The 21,425-nt window shown below is 38.7% G+C and overlaps 1 protein-coding gene across 1 annotated transcript; it reads left to right on the top strand.

The window, feature by feature from the left end:
• The first annotated feature begins 711 nt into the window (after positions 1-711).
• Positions 712-1,464, top strand: LOC115985332. Its single transcript, XM_031108286.1, has 2 exons — positions 712-930; positions 991-1,464. Exons 1-2 carry the CDS (start codon positions 712-714, stop codon positions 1,462-1,464), a joined length of 693 nt encoding a protein of 230 aa, XP_030964146.1.
• The last annotated feature ends 19,961 nt before the right edge of the window (positions 1,465-21,425 follow it).

The following is a 21,425-nucleotide window of genomic DNA, read 5'->3' as shown; positions in this document are numbered from 1 at the left end:
GTAGAAGTTGATCTTGACAAAATTAAGGCAATCGTAGAAATGAAGCCTCCAAAGACTAAAAAGGAGATCCGAGGATTTTTGGGGAGGATACAATACATCAGCAAGTTCATAGCTCAACTCACTATGACATGTGAACCAATCTTCTGACTGCTCAAGAAGGAGGTCCCAACTATGTGGAAAAAACAATGCCAAGAAGCCTTTGAGAAGATCAAAATTTATCTAATGAAAGCACCAATACTTGTTCCACCAGCTCTTGAAAAGCCATTGTTGTTATACCTCACCACTACAAATACAGTGATGGGGGTTTTACTTACTCAATACTTAGAGAAGACTAGAAAGGAGAATGCCATATACTACATCAGCAAGAAGATGATGCCTTATGAAGAGAAGTATTCACCATTAGAAAATACATGTGTGGCACTCGTATGGGCAACCCGTAAACTTAGACATTATGTGCTAGCTTTCAAGGTTCTGTTGATTGCAAGAATAGATCCTTTGAAGTATTTAATGGAAAAACCTGTGCAAGATGGGAAGATTACTAAATGGGTTTTTCTTTTGTTAGAATTCGATATCAAGTATGTGACTCAAAATTTTGTAAAGGGGAGGGCAATTGCTAATCACCTAGCCCATTGTTCACCAGAAGAAGCTGAAGAGATTCAAGGAGACTTTTCGGATGAAGACATCACGAAGATTGAAGTAGAATCATAAAAGATGTATTTTGATGGAGCAACAAATCAAAACGGAAGTGGAATTGGAGTTCTCTTAATTTCTCCAAAAGGAGCACACATCCCATTTTTTGGTAGACTCAACTTCCCTGCCACCAACAATGTCACAGAATATGAAGCTTGCATCATGGGCCTACAAGCAACCTTAGGCCTAGGAGTGAAAGAGTTGGAGGTGTATGGAGACTCAGCTCTAATAATCTCTCAGGTATAGAATAAATGGAAGATAAAAGAAGAGAGGCTTATGCCTTATCATCAATGTCTCCAGAAGTGGTCATCAAAATTCAGTGAGATCCAATATCAATATATGTCGAGGATGCTGAATCAAATTGCAAATGCTTTAGCAACCATGAAACCCATGATGGATGGGTCAAAAGAAGATGAAGCTAGATCAATAGTGTTGGAACAAAAAGAAGAACCAGCTTATTGCATATCAATAGAAGAAGATGAAGGAAAGGATGGGGAAGGAAAATGGTATTCAGACATTCTACAATACCTCAAAGATGGAACATACCTAGAGTCTGTAGACAAGAATGATCAGTTAACCATCCGAAGGTTTTCCACTAATTATATTATTTGTGGTGAAAGGCTTTACCGAAAATCATATGATGAAATTCATCTCCTCTATGTAACTACCAAGGAAGCACAACAGATAATTGAAGAGGTTCATGAGTCAAGTTATGGGCCACATATGAACGCAATTATGTTATCAAGGAAGATAATGAGACAGGGTTACTACTAGACCACTATGGAAGCCAACTGTGCGGCTCATATTTGAAGATGCCATCAATGCCAAGTCTATGGAGATCTAAAGCACATGCTACCCACGCCATTACGTACCATGACATCACCTTGGCCATTCTCTACATGGGGAATAGACATTATTAGGAAGATCCACCCTACAGCATCCAATGGCCATGAATTTATACTTGTTGCCATTGATTACTTTACTAAATGGGTAGAAGCTGCCTCATACAAAGCTTTGAATTCAAAGAAAGTGGCTCAATTCATTTAGACCAATATCATCTGCAGATACGGGGTACCACATGAAATTATCTCTTACAATGAGCAGCATTTCAAAGGAGAAACAGAAAAGTTGCTATGATAATTCAACATTCGGCACCACAAGTCTTTACCTTATCATCCTCAGACCAATGGAACAGTTGAGGCTACTAATAAAAACATTGGGCGAATCTTGAAGAAGAGCACAAAGAACTACAAGAACTGTCACCTATAATTGCCTTTTGCACTTTAGGGGTATAAAACATTGATACGATCTTCCACAGGAGCCACTCCTTATTCATTGGTGTATGGGATGGAAGCAATCCTTCCCATCGAGATGGGTGCCCAATCACTAAGGATAGTATTGGAAAGTGAAATCTCTGAAGCAGATTGGTTGTAAAGTAGATATGATCAATCATGCATGCTAGATGAGAAAAGACTTAAGGTCTTGTATCATATTCAAGGTTACCAAAGGAGGCTTAGGAAAGCTTTTGACAAAAAAGTGAGAACCAGAGATTTGAAGTTGGGGGATTTAGTGTTGAAAGAAATCCGAGCCCTGATTTAAGATTCAAATGGGAAGTTTAGGCAAAATTGGGCAGGCCCATACATTATTAAGTAGATATATTCTAGGGGAGCAGTAAGATTGATGGACTTAGATGCAAACCCTTTCACTTAGCCAACCAACATGGATCAATTGAAGAAGTACCACGTCTAAGGTGGTTGTAAATTAAGTTATTTCCTTTCCTAGGTTTGACTAAAAAACAAAAAAGAGCTCACTAAGCTAAAAACCCAAAAGGGTGGTCTAGGCAAAAGTTAGAGCAACAAAAACAAAAAAAATAAAATAAAAAAATAGACGAGGTTGAAAATCCGAAAGGGCAATTTATGCAAAAGGAGAGTAAAAAAAAAAGTGAGAAAGCCTGCTAGGTTGAAAACCAGAAAGGGTGACCTAGAAAAAAGTTAAGGCAAATAAAAAACAAATAAAAAATAAAACCCTCATCAATGAACTATGTGATGACCTGATCCTTCTATCAAGAGGGTACGTAGGTAACCATGCATTGGTTCAGTCACAATTTCCCACAACCCACCTTTTGCCCATTAACCAAAATTACCAAAAATTCAATCATTCCATTAAACCATGTCATTACACAAAATCTAAAAGTCCAAACCCTAAACCAAACCATAAAAATTCCAAACCCTAAAAGCCTACACCTTAGACAGAACCCCTAACCTACAAATTCTAAATAATTCCTAAACATAAGAGTTTTTACATCAACTTCTAAAATAAACATGATTCAAAGCCAAAAGAAATAAGGTCACTTTGTCTTCAGTCTTTTCTTTTTCTATTGATCATCAATTCCCTCTGTGATAGGTACTTTGTCAACATTGTCCTTTCTTTTGAATTCATAATTGTCTTCATCAGGTCTTTCTCGGTTGTCTCTGAGAAACTATTCTCTTATAGCAATCCTTTCAGCTTCCTTGTCAACAATCTTGTCTATCAACCAATTAAAGTATTCTGTAGTCATCTTGTGGAAGTGTACCTTGACAAAAGATTGGTCCGCTTGGTCAGCCATCTCTAGATCCAATAGCATGTTCTGTACAGAAGTAGGATTTATGTCTACAGGAGAGAAAGGTCTTCTTCTTTTTCCACCAAGCATTCCTTGCTCATATTTGAATTGCCTTAAGAGTCTGTCTCCCTTGTAGAAAGTTACTCTCCACAATCCAACAAGGAAAATATGATCTAATCCGAGAAAACTTAGTAAAGATGGTGGGCACTTCCACCAATAACAGTCCCATTGAATTGAGGTACCAAATTTCTTGTCTAAGAATTTCACCCAGTCACTCTCAGATTGGCATTTAGTCTTGATTACAGCCCTGCTAAGAAAACTACTAGGCCCTTAATTACCAATTGTAGGCTTAGCAATCATGTCCAGTCACTCTATTAGCCATATCTGCAAAGTCAAAGGACTCCCTAAAAAGTTCTGAGCTTCTCCACCATGAAATACAGCATCCAATTCCAGAAGAGTTTCTGCCAAGATCAATGAAATAGGATTATCACCATCCTTAATTTGACTCATAACACTTATAGCTCGAACATCCACAAAGCTGTGTCTTCCAAAGCAAAGCAGAAGTTCTCCCACAAAGCATAAAGGCAAACCGAAGTTTTTTTGCTTGTTGTCGGTCAGTCCATAAGTGCGTTTGTCAATCAACCAAGAGATAATGGAACAAAAATTCACCATATGACCTTCAATCATACTATCAGTAGTGGAAGTAGGAAGTCGAGAGCATCAAACAAAGATTCCTTATGCCTAGGGTCACATGAAACTGCTACATATTTTTTACTTGGATTGTAGCCCAAGATAGCAGAGAATTCTTCAATTGTTGGACAGAGTTCAACAGTGTTAAACCAAAACACATGATCTTCGGGATCCCAGAATTTCACAATAGCACGAAAGAAGTCCTACTTGATTTTGACATTCCTCAGAGCCTTGATTCCCTCTAATTTAAAGGCTGTTAAATTGGTTTTGGTACTGAAATCAAAGCTACGAATCCATCTATTGATGTCATGAATTGTTGAATGAGAAAAATTATGATTACTAGCCATGGGTGACTTTTGCTTGTGATTATTGTGTTTTGCTAACCTTTATGCAAAGATTTGTTGCAGGAGAATTCATTTAAATAAGTTGCATCAATTCCTAATCAGGTTTGAAATAGGTTTCAGAGAGTTTGTAGCTGACTAGGAGAGAGTCTCATGATCACAAATGAAGTGAATGTTTTTCAAAAAAAAGCGAAAACGCGAAGTGCGCATTGGGAGACCATGAGGAGTCGGCACACCATGGCGTGAGTGTCATGGTGTGGCTCAGTGCAATTGAGTACTCTAGAAGTGTCGCACGACAATCCAAAAGTGCCAAATGGCACCCTTTAGTTGCCAAGTGGCACGCAACCCCTCGATCCTACACTCATGCAATTCCATGAAATTTAATGTTCTCATGTAATTTTTTAAGATCGTTTGACACTCAAAAAAAAAAAAAATTAATCAAACTGAGACATTCCAACAAGTCTAACACACTTGTTTTCAAAAAATCATCACCTGCATCATTGTTCTCAAAAAGTGATCTACTCAAGTTTTCTTAAGACTTATGGATTTATGTTCCAAACTAGGGGCATTCGCCTATGCCTCATGCATTTTCAAAAAAAAATACCACCATCATTTTCTTATAAAAAAAAAAATCACATCAAGATTTTCAAAAGTCATGCATTCATTTTAAACTAGGGGCATTCGGCTCCACCTCTTGTAAGTAAGTGCAGATTCCAACAGAGCCAAGCAATATAAGTTTAAATTAGTACTACAAGATCTCATCAGGTGAATTCTAAACTTGTCTTAGTTAAAGTTTCTACATGACCCAAGTTGATACCAAGGACAAGGGGCTAAACATGGAAAATAGTACAAGATTGTCTAAGGAACACTTCCTTTTTGTTTTGTAGGAAAAATAAACATATAAGTAATGCATCATTAGGACTCCGAGTCCACTTATGGGAGGATCTCCTTGATCCACCTCTAGAGGAGCCACCTTCAGTATTTCCTTCTTGACTTGAGAAAAAGCGGGGATTGTACTGACGATTCTCAAGTTTGAGGTTCCTGATTCTTTCCTCCAAAATTCTTCTGGTATTGTCAGCTGTTTCCATTCGATGTGCCTAAAAATTCAGCAAAATCAAATGTTAAAGTCACTATCAAGCAAAGCTCAAGCCAAATATACTCAAAAAACAACATGGCATACCCAGTTGGAATCATTGATCACATATTGGGAGGACTGAGTACGAGCCAATGACTACAAGCCTCCAATCATCCGCATGCTTTCTTCCACAAGAGCCATATCAACCTGAAGCATAACTCTACCAAGTTAGACACCATTCAAGAAATAAGGACAAAGAACTGAACATTCAAGAACATACCAGATCAAGCCAAGGAATATTTGGTACATGCTCTGGCCTAATGAAAGGCATGGAACTATACATTTCATTAGGATTCATCACATCATACTGCCATGCTAGAAAATGAGGATAAGTCTCTATGAAAGAACTAGAAGAAGCACTTGCATGGTGAGGAGAGGGAAGGTTTTCCTCTTCCTCTTCCTTTCCTTCAGAAGATGGAGGTTGAAAATCCAACATGCAAATATTGTTACCAAGTAGAAATATGGAAAAGGGATTGACAAAACTTTGAACTTAGCAGAGAAGGAAAATACCGTTCTGCCAACCAAACAACCTTGCAGATGATCCCGGACAAATTCAGAATAATCACCTTCTGCTCCTGCAATAATGTGACCATCATGGGCCCAAGCAATCTCTACGTCAGCTAGAAAGTTAGCCAACCGAATAGTGCGACAAGGATAAGCTGGAATTGTGGCAAAAGAATACACATGTTCAACTTGGGGCAACACCCAATCACCAAGATACCAATACTTTTCATGCCCACATTCAAACAATACTTGGCGGCTATTCAGTTCTAAAGCCCACTCATACTCAGCATACCCTTCAAATCCAACCAAAGGATTTAATTTCATTTGAAAAGTCACAAAGAAACTCAAAAAGAGAAGAGACTAAATCATAACTAAATGCCAAAGATTTAAAAAAGAGAAAGAAATATCTCACACCATCAATGGTCAGATTGTCAATCACCAAGCTCCAAAGAATGCCTAGAAGGTGGAGACAAGTGATGTTTGGGCAACCAACGGAGAAATCTAGGAAAAATGCTAGTAACCTCCTCTCGAATTTCAAGACCAACCCCAAAATACTCATACATTCAAACTTGAAAAATTCACAACACCATTACCACATAGCCAAAATAATTTTCACAACCGACATATAGCCAAAATAAATACCAAACCTTACCTGCCAAATGAATGGAGCCCCACCCAAGCTTGAAAGACTCCTCTTGGAGAGTTAGGTCATGAAATGCATCAGAGTAGCATAGGCCATACCACCCCAATCATAATTCCAAAGATATTCAATTTTTCTCAAGCTCACCTAAGTAGCGCAAATTCACAATACTGCCTAAATCCGGACACAAGAATATCCCAATAAATAGAAGCATGAACATACAAGCACCCTTTGCCATAGTCTCACATTGGGGAATACTCTCACATAAATAAGACAAAGGAACATTGTTACTCCTCATTCTAGAAGGCATTACACCTAGAAGTTTCTTGAGCTTAATTGAAGTAAAGGAATCATTGACAAGAATTCTTTTACCACCCAACCTCAAACCAATGATGAAAAAAAAGTCATAAGGTGTCAACATTACCTCCCCAATGTTCGGAAAATGGAAGGTACAGGTAGTGTCCCAAAAGCGCTTTGCTAAGGCAAGAAGTAACTGAAAATCCTAGTCATAAGGTGTCAACATTACCTCCCCAATGTTCGAAAAATGGAAGGTACAGGTAGTGTCCCAAAAGTGCTTTGCTAAGGTAAGAAGTAACTGAAGATCCTTGTACTCATGTGTCTCATGATTTGACAAAGCTTCGAAGAAGGTGCCAAAGCCCGCTTCATTGATGACATTTTTTATGCTAGGAGATAGTGTTGCCCATGCACTTTTCAACATTTAGAGACTCCCTCGACTCTTGAGGCTCTGCAACATAAAAATTCAACTCATCAATTTCCATAACCCAAAATAAGTAACCAAAAAATTTCCATACCCAAAACATATTTCCACAATCAATACCCCACCACAAAATCAAATCAATGCCCTACCAAAATGTCACCACTACCAAATTTATCTCATATCTGTACAACCACCAAATTTTGCCATAGCCATGCAAAAGGAAAATTTCTACATGTCCAAGAAAAAATTCCCACAACTTCATGCACAAATAAATTCTCACATACCTAACAAAAATTTTCCACAACACCCACAAAATTTTCCAATACCCATAAATATATCCATGCACATACCCACAAAATTTTGCCATGTTCATAAAACAAAGTTTACACATGCCAACAAGTTTTCCCACATATATCATAAACACATTCCTATAAGTCAAACACAAAGTTTTCACAATGCCAATACCCCCAAAGTTTCACAATTCCAATACCCCAAAAGTCCAAACCAAAGTTCATCCAACAACATCATAAATTACCTACATTGTCAAAATTCCAAAAGCCACCAACATTGCCCAAATTGCACCAAGATCAAGGAAAAAACACACTTCAAGAATGCTCCAAAGTCAACATTCCAAACATGATCAATCACACAATGCCCTCAAAATTTCAAAAGTGATAATATCTCACCATGAAACTTTCAATGAAACATGCAACAACATTTTTTCCAAGCAAAGAAACCAAAGAAAAAACTCACATTGGTGTTTACATGACAATATGGAGCATGGGTCCTAGGGTCTTGAAGAAGTCCATCATTATCATGCCACTCAAATGTTGGATCATACTTCTTACCATGAGAAGTTAGAAAGGAAGATCCCTTGGAGGAAGAAGCCATTTTGATGCAAAAAAAATGGGTTTTGGAAAATGGGTTTCACCAAAAATGGGTATGTGATGAAATGCTCAAGAACACAAGGATCTAAAGAGATATTGATGGAGATGGATGAGAGAAGCTTAAGAAGCTTAGAAAAGTATTTTTTGTGAGAAGAAATGATGAAATGAAGAAGAAAAATCCAAAGGGAAGAATAGAGTGAATAGTGACAATGGAGGAGGAGAAATAAAGAAAGATGAAGCTAAAAGGCAAAAAAGAAGAGAAACAAGGAGTGGGGGGCCAAAATTCCAACCCCCCACACTTAAACTCAGTCAACCCAAAAAAAAAAAAAAAAAAAAAAACTTTCTTTTTTTTATAAAGTTTTCAAATATCCCAAATCTCAAATTTTCAACTCAAAATTTTTTTTTCCCCAAATTTTCAAATTCATATCCTCAATGCCCAAATTTTGAATTCAACTCTTCAGTTTTCAATAAAAACTCAAACTTCAAATTTCATGATCAAGATTCCAAGCCTTGATATTAAAAAATTCTAAAGGCTCAAAATTTCAGATTTTAAACTCTAGATTTCAAGAAGAATTTTTTTTTTCAAAGTCTCAAAATTTTAAATGAAAGTTTCAAAAACAAAAATTTCAAGTATCAAAGATCAAACCTTTCACAAAAATAAAATCTTTTTCAATCAAAGCTTTTCTTGATATTGTTCAAATCAAGAAAGGGATCACATCTCAAAAAGCAATGGGAACACAAAACCTTTATCAGTTAGAAACTGATTCCAAATTTTGATTTTTGCAAGCAATAACTTGGTTTCAAGGATGAGAAGCCCATGACTCCCTTTAGTCAAGATCAAGCCAGTTAATCGCAGATGCTCCTTTAGTCAAGATCAAGCCAGTTGATCGTAGACGTTCCTTTAGTCAAGACCAAGCTAGTTGGTCATAGACGCTCTTTTTTGTCAAGACTAAGCTAGTTGGTCGCAGACGCTTCTTTTCGTCAAGATCAAGCCAGTTTATCACAAACACTCCTTTTTGTCAAGATCAAGCTAGTTTATCGCAGATGCTCCTTTTTGTCAAGATCAAGCTAGTTGGTTGCAGACACTCCTTTTTGTCAAGACCAAGCCAGTTGGTCACAGACGCTCCTTTTTGTCAAGATCAAGCTAGTTGATCATAGACACCTCCTTTTGTCAAGGCTAAGCCAATTGGACGCAAATATTTCTTTTTGTCAAGATCAAGCCAGTTGATCATTGACACCTCCTTTCGTCAAGGCCAAGCCAGTTGGTCACAGACACCCCTTTTTGTCAAGATCAAGCTAGTTGATTGCAGACTCCTGCATTATTAAGATCATAATGAAAAAGTCTCAGTCGTATCAATTATCAAGAGTCATATCAGAGTTCAGCAATTATCAGCTAAGTCAAATACTTTCATTGTTTTGTCAAAAGATAAGGCACTAGTTCTATGTTCCAAAGTTTTAGGTTCGAGGGCTAGGTAATCTTTAAAAATTCAACCTCAATTAAATCATGGTCGCTAAAATCAATGTCTTTGCTTTACATTGACATTCGCTTTCTAAGCTCTGTCAATGACGGGCATTCTGTAGACACTCGATTTTGCACCTATGATTTAATCAAGGAAGAAGACTGGAGTAACCATCCATGTACGGAAAAAAAATCATTCTTGCATCACATGCATCAATGTGTTGCTGCATTGTATGCATTAATTCATTCATTTCATATCATAAAAATGATCTTGAGATTTTAACGGTCGCAAGGTGTTTCCGGTTTCCGAATTGGACCATCGGATCGAAAGATATCGCATGATCAAGTTTGTGCGGTCAGCATGCATTGTGTCTAGGAAGAATCGGCTGCATATGATTAATTTAGATTAATTCTAATTGGTCAAACAATTAAAATTAATTATATAATTTTGTGATTGGTTGATACTTAGTGTTTAAAATTGGGATGCATGCATAGGAATAAAATGGATGATTGGATAACAACAAAATTGGGGATGATCTGAACATTATCAAGATTTATTTTAAGGGATTTATCCACAAGATAATTGTTCAAGATAATTGTTCTTAAAAAAGCCTGAATTATCCAAAAAAGAGACGAAAAATGATAAACAGAGGATAAAAATGTGTCTAGGTACAAGGACTGGCGAAATAACCCTAGAAAAGGAGTCCAAACGGCACCCGAACATGAAAGAGTGTTCAGAGACATAGGACCAATTTAGCACTTTTAGAGTGCTAGACGACACTCTTAAAGGGCCCAATTTTCATGTGATGGGCTTTGGCCTAACGGCTTTCAGGTGACAATAAGACACATCCTTTTTGTCCTTTTCGCAAAAGGATGCTTCCGAATTCAAACCCTAATCATCCATACCTATTTTTTACAGTCTTCTAGCCTCTATAAATAGAGACTAAACCTCATAATTCAACACCTTTTTTTTACGCTCTGAGAGGTATGAGTTTTTGACTCTCAAGCCACACATATTTTATGATCCTCTCTCTGAGTGTTGCTGCAAAATTAGGGTTTTTAAGTTTCAAAGAGAATTGAATAAATTTCTCTGAACCCTAAAACATCCTCTCAAGAACAAAGTGTGCTCATGCAAGAGGTTGTTTCCTTCACCCTTCTCTTGTGATGTGATGATGCATGTTATATATCTTTCTTTTTCAAATATCTATGAATTGTTAATTGTCCTTTTGTGTGAAGCATGATATTTTCTATATGATTATTATAATCTTTTTCTTGAATGTTAATAAATTTGCATGTGAATAATTATTTTCTAAAAACAAAACAGATCTGCATCTTTATGAGATGTAGATCTGAATTTTTCTTAAAACAAAACAGATCTGCATCTTTATAAGATGTAGATTTGAATTTTTTCTCAGTACAAAAACTGATTTGCATCTTTCTTAAGATGTAGATCTCAGTTTTCTCAAACAAAAAGAGATCTACATTTTTATGAGATGCAGATCTAAATTTTTCTCAAATCTAATTTTCTTAATACTTGCAAATTGTTGAAATAAAGAAATAGATTATGTATTACTATGTTTGTGTTTATTTTAATTCATGATTGCATAATTTTAGATTATGAGTGAAGTTTTCTTCTTAGAAAATCTTTTTTAAAATCTATAATAAAACATATCTGAATTTTTGTTATCAAAAATCACTTCTTCTTCTTTTTTTTCTTATATATATATATATATATATATATATATATAACAAAACATATCTGAATTTTTGTCATCACAAAACCTTCTTTTTACCTCCCACAAAGTAGATCTAATATTTTCATCCATACATAAATTTGTGTGATTTAATCTTTCATTCACATGTTCAACATATCATGTATGACATGCATAGCATAGTACATTGGTCACTAGAGTATAGAAGACCAGACTTTGTCTGGGTGGAATGGGTGCCAACACCTTCCCATTCTATAACCTAGCCTCCAGATTTAGGTTTTTGGTTTAGTAGATCTAACATTGCCTTCATTTGTTTTAGGTAGAATGTAACTAGGACAACAAGCCATGTAAATATTTGGTTGATTGTAACTAGGACCTAAAGCTATGTAACTTTTCAATTTTCCAAATACGTAATTTTTATTCAATCAATGAATGGAACTATTCAGTCATGTATTTTGTAATTAGTATTTTTTCTTTTTTTTTTATATATAAAGAAAAATAAGTTGCGACTCCATACCACTTACCTAAAAAGAGAGGTGCCCTAAAAGGTACCCTGAGGGACACGTCTCTCACACTTAGCATCAAACTCCCAGGCTATAGGAGCCCTGTTGGCGCAAGAAGATGATGATGGGAATGAGCAACCCATTTATTATGTGAGCAAGATACTTAAAGATACAAAGACTAGATACCCTAGGATAGAAAGGGCATGCCTAGTAGTTATCTACACGTCCCAAAAGCTAAAACTATACTTCTCAGCCCACCAAATCCTTTTAGTAACCAAGTCACATCCCATAAAAGCATTCTTGCATCAGCCACTCCTAACAGGAAGGATAGCACAGTAACTGGTTTTGCTCTCTCAATATGACATTGGCCTCAGGACTCTCAAGGCTATCAAAAGCCAGGCCATAGTAGATCTGCTAGCCCAATTTCTAGGGAAAGAAGAATGTTCACTAAGCAAGGAGATCCCTGGGGAGGTGGCAATGGCAGAGCTCCCTGGAAAGAAGTGGACAATGAGGTTTGATGGGTCAACAACGACAATTTTAAATGGACTGGGAATTGTGCTAAGTTGCAAAGATGGGGATATCGTGGCTTGGGTTTTTCTGTTCAAATAATGTTGCTGAGTATGAGGCATACTTGATTAGGCTGGCCATAGCACTCAGCTTAAGAGTGAAACATATGAGGGTTTTAGGAGACTCCAATCTTATAGTCTCCTAGGTAAAGGGTGACTTTGCATTAAGAGAGCAAAGCCTGGTAGCTTATAGAACTTGGACACAAAAGGTGGAGCAGAAATTCTAGACCTTCAGTGTGGAATACACCCAAAGGAGTGAAAACAAGTTCGTTGATGCACTAGCCACCCTAGGATCCCAAGTACCGTTCAAAGGCAGAGGTATACTGATAAGAATAAGTAAGCATTCCATTATAGGGATCCTCAAAAGGATGTTCCTTGAAGAACTAGAATAGCAAGATTAGAGAAATGAGGTAAAAGGGAAAATGGAAAAGTTAGGACTTGAAGAAAGCATCAAAGAGCTAAAGGATTACACCCTGATAAAATGAGAATTATACAAGAGGTTGCTCGAAGGGATCCTATCTAGATGTATCAACCAGAAAGAAGGGAAGCTAAGATTAGAAGAGTTACACAACCAGATCTGTGGGATTGTAGAAAAAAATAAGCCTATACAGAAGAATGCAATGCATGGGGTACTACTGACCAAATATGTACAAGGAGGCTGCAACTGTACAGGAGGAATGTCAAAGGTGTCGGCTTTTAGTGGATAGAGAAGAAAGTTATGTTGAATTTGTAATGGAAGATTGGAGGACCCTATTAATGGAATACTTGGCTCAAGGGATCCTACCAACTGACAGGGCATTGGCCCACTAGCTTAGAAAACTTACCGTCAGGTACTTCTTGCAAAATAGGATCTTATTCAAAAGAGGGTACACCGAGGATCCCCTAAGATGCCTAGGGCCTAGAAAAGCTAGAAAAGCAATTAGTGAAGTCCATTCTGATGACTGTGGAAGTCACCCAGGTAAAAGAAGACTCTATAGGCAGCTGTTGCAGTTGGGGTACTATTAGCGAACAATGAAAAAGGACTCCGAGAAGCTAGTTAAGATGTGTCATGCATGCCAAATACTTGGAGATGTAATCCATACTCACCCAAATGTGCTGCAAGACATGACAACACTGTGGCCTTTCCACACTTAGGGGCTTGATCTTATAGGACCCATAAACTCTCCTTTCAATGGCCGTATCTGGATCCTAGTAGCCACCGAGTATATTACAAATTGGCTAGAAGCTATCCCTTTGAAAAAAGCCACTGGAGCAATTGTGGCAAACTTTATTCGAGGGCACATCATCACAAGGTTCGAGATCCACAGGAGATTGATCAGTGACAATGGAATCTCGTTCATAAATAGAGACATGAAGAGCCATCAGGCATGGAAGGTCCACACCATACTATCCATAAGGAAATGATCAGGTTGAGGCTATTAACAGGGTGATACTGAAGATCCTTAAAAAAATGAAACATGAGTATGGAGGAAAATGGAGTGACCATTTGACAGATGTGCTCTGGGCATATAGGAGCTCTTTGAAGATAACCACGGGATTTTCACCATTTTTCCTAGTTTATGGGATAGAAGCCATCAGCCCCATAGAGCTAGTCATCCCTAAGCCTAGAGTAGTGCTTGAAGAAAACCAAGAAGGAACAGAAGACATAAATAGTGAAAGAAGGTTGGCAGATCTGGAGGGGTTAGAAGAGGAACAAAAAGTGGCCAGAAGGAGAAGCCAAAGGTACCAATAAAGGATGGTTAAGGCATATGCACAGGCACTACACCCAAAAGCCTTCACGAAGGGGCAACTGGTGTTAAAAGCAACAGAGCATGTAAGGAAAAATGTCCCAAGACCCTCCAAATTTGCCCCGAAATGGAAAGGACCCTACATCATCAGGAAAGCCCATGATAGCGAATATGACTACCTCACAAAGGAAGATGGGACGGTCATAATAGATCCTATAAATGGGAAGTGGCTAAAACAGTACTACGTATGAAAGAGGGAGATTTCAGTACACTAACACCTTTCTTTTGCCCACTCTCCAAACTGCTAAGTGTTTCATCGTTTCTTACTCTTTTTTTTTTATGTCATGAGTTTTGTTTAGGTTCCTTTTTGTTTAGGAACCCATGGTAGAAGGACATTCTACAGTCCTTACTATCTTTGACAATCCTTTTATGTTCCTTAGTATGGTAACTATGCTATGTTTCAATGAACTCTCATTTTCTTTTTTCTTTTTTTCTTTAAGCTATAGCTAAAATGTACAATAGCGAAGTATTACATAACCCGAATATGGGCAAATTTGGGAAGGGTACCTGTGCCAACACCAAAAAAAAAAAAAAAAAAAAAAAAACCCTTAGCGCATGACCCAAGACTCACACTACAGTTAGTTCAAGTACATGAACTAGGACCACGGGCAGAAATAAGCGTTTGGGGTACCTAGCCCAGTATTTTTTCAAAAGCGTCTGCCTGGTTCATGACCTAGGACTTGGAAAAAAAAAAAGGACATCCAATGTACCCAGTTCAGTACCTGCGCAATCACACAACCACCAGGGTACCTGATCCAGGACCTACTGCCAAACTTATAGGGACCATGGCCCGAGACTTAGTTAAAAAAAAAAAAAAAAAAAGGGAAGAAGCAACAAAATAAAGAGCAAAATACACATTGTGAGTAGATCCACATACTGTTAAAGTTAGAAGTAGTCTTAAAAAGAAAACAAATCCACATTGCCATAAAATAAAATAAAAATAATAAATAAATAAATAAAAATAGGGAAAAGTTAGAAGTAGTGTTCAAAAGAAAGAAATAAAGATAAACTTATACAGCCTCAATTATCTAAAAAGAAAAAGAAAAAAAAGAAACTTATACAGTTGAACTATTAAAAAAAAAAAAAAAGAGCAAGGAGCTAAGGTATAAGGCCGGCTATTAAAGAGCCTTCTGGGGAAATGGCAAGAGCAGTTAAGGAAGAAAGAACCCACTGCCTTTTAACTTTCAAGTCTTGCAATACCTTGTGAGCACAAGCTAAAGCCTCCTCAACAGCAGCAATTTTAGCATCAAGATTCTTGAAGGCCTGTCTCTGAAATAGCATATGAGCTAAGGAACAAAAATACTTCAACAAAAAGGAGAGATTGAATTTGGCTTCTATGAGATCCTACACTACTCCCCTCCATTCCAAAGGCCTTTCCTCAAATAAGGAGTCAAGAGAGGAATCCCTCAAGAAAATCAGCACAGCACATAACAGCTCCATTAGGATGTTGCCCATAAATACACCTCCCTTGAACCCACTGGTAAAGTCCCCATGGGTTTTGAACAGCTCTTCTAACAGTGTTAGACCCTCAACGAGCACAGAGAATCTCAAGAAATTGCTGAAGGAAGGCCCAAAACTATGAAAATGGCTCATAAGGAAGCTGTTGAACTCTAAGGAATCAAAGCAGGACAAGAAAGCAGTGAGCCCTGATCTAGGATCTGAGACAATCACCCCTAGAGCCTCTTCCATTGTCATGTCTCCGCTCTCAGGAATTAGAGAACCTTCGACCCTCTGGATGGTTTGGGGAATCCCTATCTGAGCTTCAACAACCTAGAAATCGGGAGCAGATTCCACAACTACCTCAGAAACTACAGGCTTAAGATCCTTAGCACATGTATCAGCAACTGCAAAAGAAAACAAAGTAAAAAGGGGGAAAGAAGAAAAGAAAATATATAAAGTAGGGAAAGTAAGAGAAGACTAAAGAACCAGTATTAGCTACCTGTGGCAGAGCCTCTTCCTCTTGCCCCTTTGACTTCCTGGAGGACTCTGTGAAAGAACACACAGCATGTTGAAGAAAATGTGAGGAAACTTTAACAAAATTACTAAAGGAAGGAAAGGATACTGGGGACTTTGCCATAGAAGGAAAAGACAAGGGAGAAGTATGGAAAAGAGAGAGGAAAAAGGTAAAAAAGGGGGGGGGGGGGAGGGGGGGAAGTATAACGAGGGTGGACAACATGCACCTTCAGAACCCTCTGACTCCAAGGAAGAGGCGGCCTCAGGGGTATATCGAACACTGGTTTGACCTAAAAGAGGAAAAGAAAACAAGAATTCTTAGGAAGAAAGGACCAGGGAGATAAGAATAAGCATTAATAAAGAATGGATAAGGCTTGCTTGTATGGATGAAGACACATCCCCGAAGGACTTTTTGTCCAACACAGGCTCAATTGTGGGCTTAAGTGGCACAGTTTTGGTAGGATTAGGAGTTTGCATGGGCTTGAGATCTTAGGGAATAGGAGGTTGAAAAGCTTCAGGGTCCTGAACAGCCAAGGGAGCAGAAGGCAGAGCAGGTTGGGCATCCTTCACTGCCTACCCAACTTCCTTGGTCATATCACCACTAAGGGGCTCCTTTTCCACGCCTAAGGGAACAGCAGATTGAGCTGTCATCACTTCTTTAACTAAAGTCCCACCAGTTGTGGGAGGAAGTACCTCAACTTGCAAAAGAAAAAAGAAGAGTATATGGCAAAACATCACAAAATGTATATGTACACAGCACCGGAAAAAGAACGAAAGCAAGTAGTAAAAAGAACAAGTGGAAGAAATCCATACCGTATCATCACCAGATGACGAACTCTTGCCCCTCTTGGGGTCTGACTTGCGCTTGAACTGCAAAAGAGGAGTGACCATTCATCAATTAAAAAAGAAAAAGGGAGAGAGACACAATAAGAACAATGAACCAATATGGGCAAATGTCAAAAAAAAAAAAAAGGAAAGAAGCTTTGCCATTCTCTCTCTCTCTCTCTCTCTCTACAGGTTCTTCAATGGTCTTTTGTCTACTACGGGTACACCTAAGGGGTCCTAAGGGAGACTGGGGTATGAAATCAAAGGACCTCGAAAAACCTTAGGCTGAGAAACTCACAGGAACTTGAGAGAGAGAAGACTCTACCTTAGTCTGTACTCGGATCTTTGGGATTAAAGGGTGACCAACTTCCTTTCCAACTGTAGAGGGGTCCACTCTCTTGGGTTCCTCAAAAATGACTAACTGTTTGTAGGATTTAACAGTCTTCCTCTTCTTAGTCTTAGGGCCAACCTTAATATCCTCAGCGCTTTCTTCAAGCTCAACTCTCTTGACAGCTGCCTGTTTAATTGTCTTCTCTTTACCTTTACCTATGGGGGTTGCAACACCAATTGCCTCCATCACGCCTCTCTTGATAGGCACACCAAAAGAGTCGCCCACGATAAGGTCACATCTTGACCAAGCCTCAGGGAAATCATTCGCATAGCATACCCAACCACCTCTAACAGCATGCCATTCCACGAATCTTTTCTTGCTACTTATTGTAGTAGAAACAATGCTAGTAGTAGGAAGGGCTAGACGTTTGTTGAAGGTGGGAGTAGAGAAAAGACTGGAATCGGGGACCCTTGCAATCTTACCAGAACCAACAAAATCTGAGAAGGATTTTTGAACTCTTCTCCAGTAGCCAATAAAGCCACTAGAAGCAAAGAATCCTTTTTTGGAGTTTGGCACCACAAAATAAGGGCTCCTACATGACCAATAAGAAAAAGCATGAAACCTTAGAAATGGTTACAGAGAAGGAAGAGAAGGCACTACCTCCTTGAACACCAGCAGGATGTCCTGGTCAAAACTAAACTGCTTAAGGACTCGGTGTGCTAAGTAGTGAGTGTACCTGGGACCACTCGAGGAGGGTACTGGAAGCCACAAGGGACTGATACAAGCCAAATACGCCAAGCTACCTTCATCCCCCCTACACAGATCAAAAGTATTCCCCAAGGAGCTAAGGAAAGAAGCCAACACAGAATCGCAGGTGAACCCAGGACCGAACTCTTAAGGAGAACGCCAACTTAGGTTCCTTGCTTGATCAAAGTGCTCCACCAAATTGAGACTGTCACCCGTTAAGTTAGACCAGCGAAAAATAAGGGGGTGGTTATCAGTAGAATTGCCACAGAGACACTTAATCACATTTGGAGATCCTTGGAACTCATCCTTCACAAATTTCAAAATCCTGCACTTCACCAAAGTAACAGAAGAATGGTCCCATATGAACACCTAGAGGATGGCACAATTAAGGGATGAGGTAATAGCGTAGCAAAAATTTCCTTCAACTTCATCTCCATAAAGCAAGTCTAATTGAGAGTAAACATGGACTAAGAACATGGGGGCTAAAGGATACTGAGCACCCGAGCTAATCTAATTGCCAGAGGAAAGAAAACAGGCTTAACCCCATATCCGGGGAACTCACTAAACAAGAACTTACTGAGCCAAAGAGCCAAGAACCCGGTTTACCTAACTGCCTTGTCCTTTTCTCTAGAGAGGTTCATGACCCACTTGCCCATTCTGGCCGATTACCCACTAAGAGAAGCCGTACGCCCACTGAAGTGACTGAAAAGCTTGTTTTCGACCTCGAGACTCTCTCTAGAAAGGTTAATATCAAAAGGATTCTCCTCACCAAACACTGAGAGAAGAAGATTGTTGACCACATCTCCAAAGTGATAGTGAGCTCACTAATAGAGAAGAAGAATGTGTGGAGGGAAGGACACCAGTAGCACATCAAGTGTCTAAGACCCTTAGCATCCCTAAAATCTTCAAGGTTCCTGGAAATCACTACTGATCTCAAGATCCCGACATGCTCCAAACAACTGACGAATTTGCCATTAGAAAGCTCCCTGTCCACCCAAATGGGCCAACCGGTGATCTTACTAGGAACGAAATCAAAGAAAATGGGAACCGCTTCACGAGATCCTTGCCTAATCTGCAGATCTAATATCTCCCTCGGATCTGGAATCTGAGCAGAACTAGCAAACCTAGATTGGCCAGAGATAACCTAAGTATGAGGGGAAGAAGGGGCTTTGCCATGAGACACCTAAGGAAAAAATAGGCTAGGGGTGTACTAGGGATCCTGTAAAAGGAAGGTTGGGCGCTCCGCAACCTCCTGCATCTCTCCTTGTGTAGACCTAAAGGAGCTTTCACCCTTAGAAGGACTGGAAGTACACTCTTTCCTTTTTCGTGAAGAAAAAGAAGCCATGAAACGGAAAATACATTGGGAAACAAGGAAGTCAAAGGAGTGAAGAATGCAGAAGAAGAAACAAAGAAATAGAATAATTGGAAGCAAGAAGATAAGTTTGGAAATAAAGATCTTTGGAAAGTGAAAAGAAAGTTTGAAATGACTACAATAATGGCGCAAAGAGCAATTGGAGAAGATGATGTATAGAGAGGCGTGCCAATTGCCAAAATTTAATTTTTTAAAGAAGAGAGTTATTAGCAGTTATTAATGGGAGTTACGAGGAACATGAAAAATGGATGGGGGGAAGTTTTCATTCAAACATTCAACTGCCACGTTCTATGCAAAAGGGGGAAGTTGCAAAAAGAAGTGCAACATGCAAAGAAAACCAGGATACTTAAGGATAGCAGGAAAAGTAGGATCCTAAGGGAAGAAGAAGAGGGACCCTAAGGCTAATTAAAATAGTAGGGAAGGAACTCCTATAAAAATTAAGGGTCCGGTCTACTCATGCGTGGGCTGCAGGCAACCCATGAGCTCGGGAGCCTAAATGTTGAGGTCTAAAAAGTTATAATGTTGCACCAAGGCCCAAAATAGCATAGAGAATTGAACTCCATAAAAATAAAATACTTGAGCCTGCAATAAAGAAAAAGATGGTAGGCCCAAATTCATTAAGGGTTTTAAGGAGGAACCCAAACCCACAAATGGGTAAACCTTAGAACTAATGAAAAAAAAGGGAAGAAGAAAAGCCCAGCCTGCCAAGGTTAAAAAATTGCTAGGGAGCCTAGTGGTAAAAACTAGGCCGGGATACCCAGGGACTGCCAGGAACTTGGGATCTTGGGGACATGCAGCAAAGCCAGGGTTGGATTAAGATAGTTCAAAGGGGGTGCCAAGAAACACAAGGAATGAGAATGGATATGTCCCTTTTAGCCACCCAATAATGCAAAAAGGAATCAGAAGGCTTGGGAACCAACAATTCATGAACAAGGGATCGGTACCTCGGGAAACCCAGAAAGAAGAACCATGAGGGGAAGTGGTTAGGAAACTTTCAACCTAGCAGGAAGGAATCGGCTCACTTGAGAAAAATGACAAAGGGAAAGACAGTCAAAAGCTGAGTCTGAAAATGTGAGGTTTAGAAGCCTTGAAGGAAGAAGGACCAAAGGTCAACTCTCTAAGGACACCTTAGAACAAAAAGTCAGAAGAGACTTTTGGGAAAGAAACACCAAAAGAATAAAATTATAAGAAATGAGGAAGGGACCAACCACCAATGTTGCTGGTACAACATTGGGTACCACACAACATTGGTTCTGGTACCCAAGGGAGTAAATGGGGGCGAATCAATGGTACCCCGGGAACTTTAGGATGACACTATAAAAAGGGGAAGCAGTCAATAGTGAAAGACATTCAGCAACAGTGAATTAGAATAGAATCATTGAGAAAGATTCAAAAAAAGAAAGAAAAGAGAGGCAAATATCGCCCGATATCCTCAAACAGCCACTAGAGAACACACTCGGATTCAAAGAGATTCAAACTTTGCAAGTCTTAGAGGCTTGAAGAGCCATCTAAGTCTGTTATTTTTAAACTTATTTGAACCCTGTAACACATCCTGGTGAGCATAATGTATTACACAATTAAGAAAGTAATGGAATATTTCATATTGTCTTAAGGACCCTTAACGTTTTATTTTGTGTCTTTCTTTACCACACTGCCCTTTTACTATTTCTTGTTGTTCAATACATATATTTCTTGTTTGCTAGCATGTATGTGTTGTAGAATTCGCGTTTTGCTCATCATCTGGTTCATAATCAGCCCATTTAGCTATGGTGAACCAAGTCCAATCCCTTAAAATAACAAGTAAAAGGCCTAAGGTCCTTGTTTCTACTTGGGCCTGGGCACTGTCCAAAAAAGACCCGCACATTTAGTAATATAACTTCAATAAATAAAATAAGAATAAAATAAAATAAAAATAAAAAAAACAAACAAACAAACAAAAAAAGAAAAAGAGATTACATAAACCTTA

Source organism: Quercus lobata, chromosome 4 (assembly GCF_001633185.2).
Source record: "Quercus lobata isolate SW786 chromosome 4, ValleyOak3.0 Primary Assembly, whole genome shotgun sequence".
NCBI lineage: Eukaryota > Viridiplantae > Streptophyta > Magnoliopsida > Fagales > Fagaceae > Quercus > Quercus lobata.
The sequence above is the reverse complement of the archived record's forward strand: the minus strand, read 5'-3'. Positions and strand labels throughout refer to the sequence as shown.

Bases quoted from the DNA above. Each gene is read 5' to 3' on its own strand.
- LOC115985332 (XM_031108286.1), top strand. From the start codon at position 712: ATGTATTTTGATGGAGCAACAAATCAAAACGGAAGTGGAATTGGAGTT. The intron at 931-990 runs GTATAGAATAAA...CAATGTCTCCAG, and splicing joins CAGCTCTAATAATCTCTCAG to AAGTGGTCATCAAAATTCAG.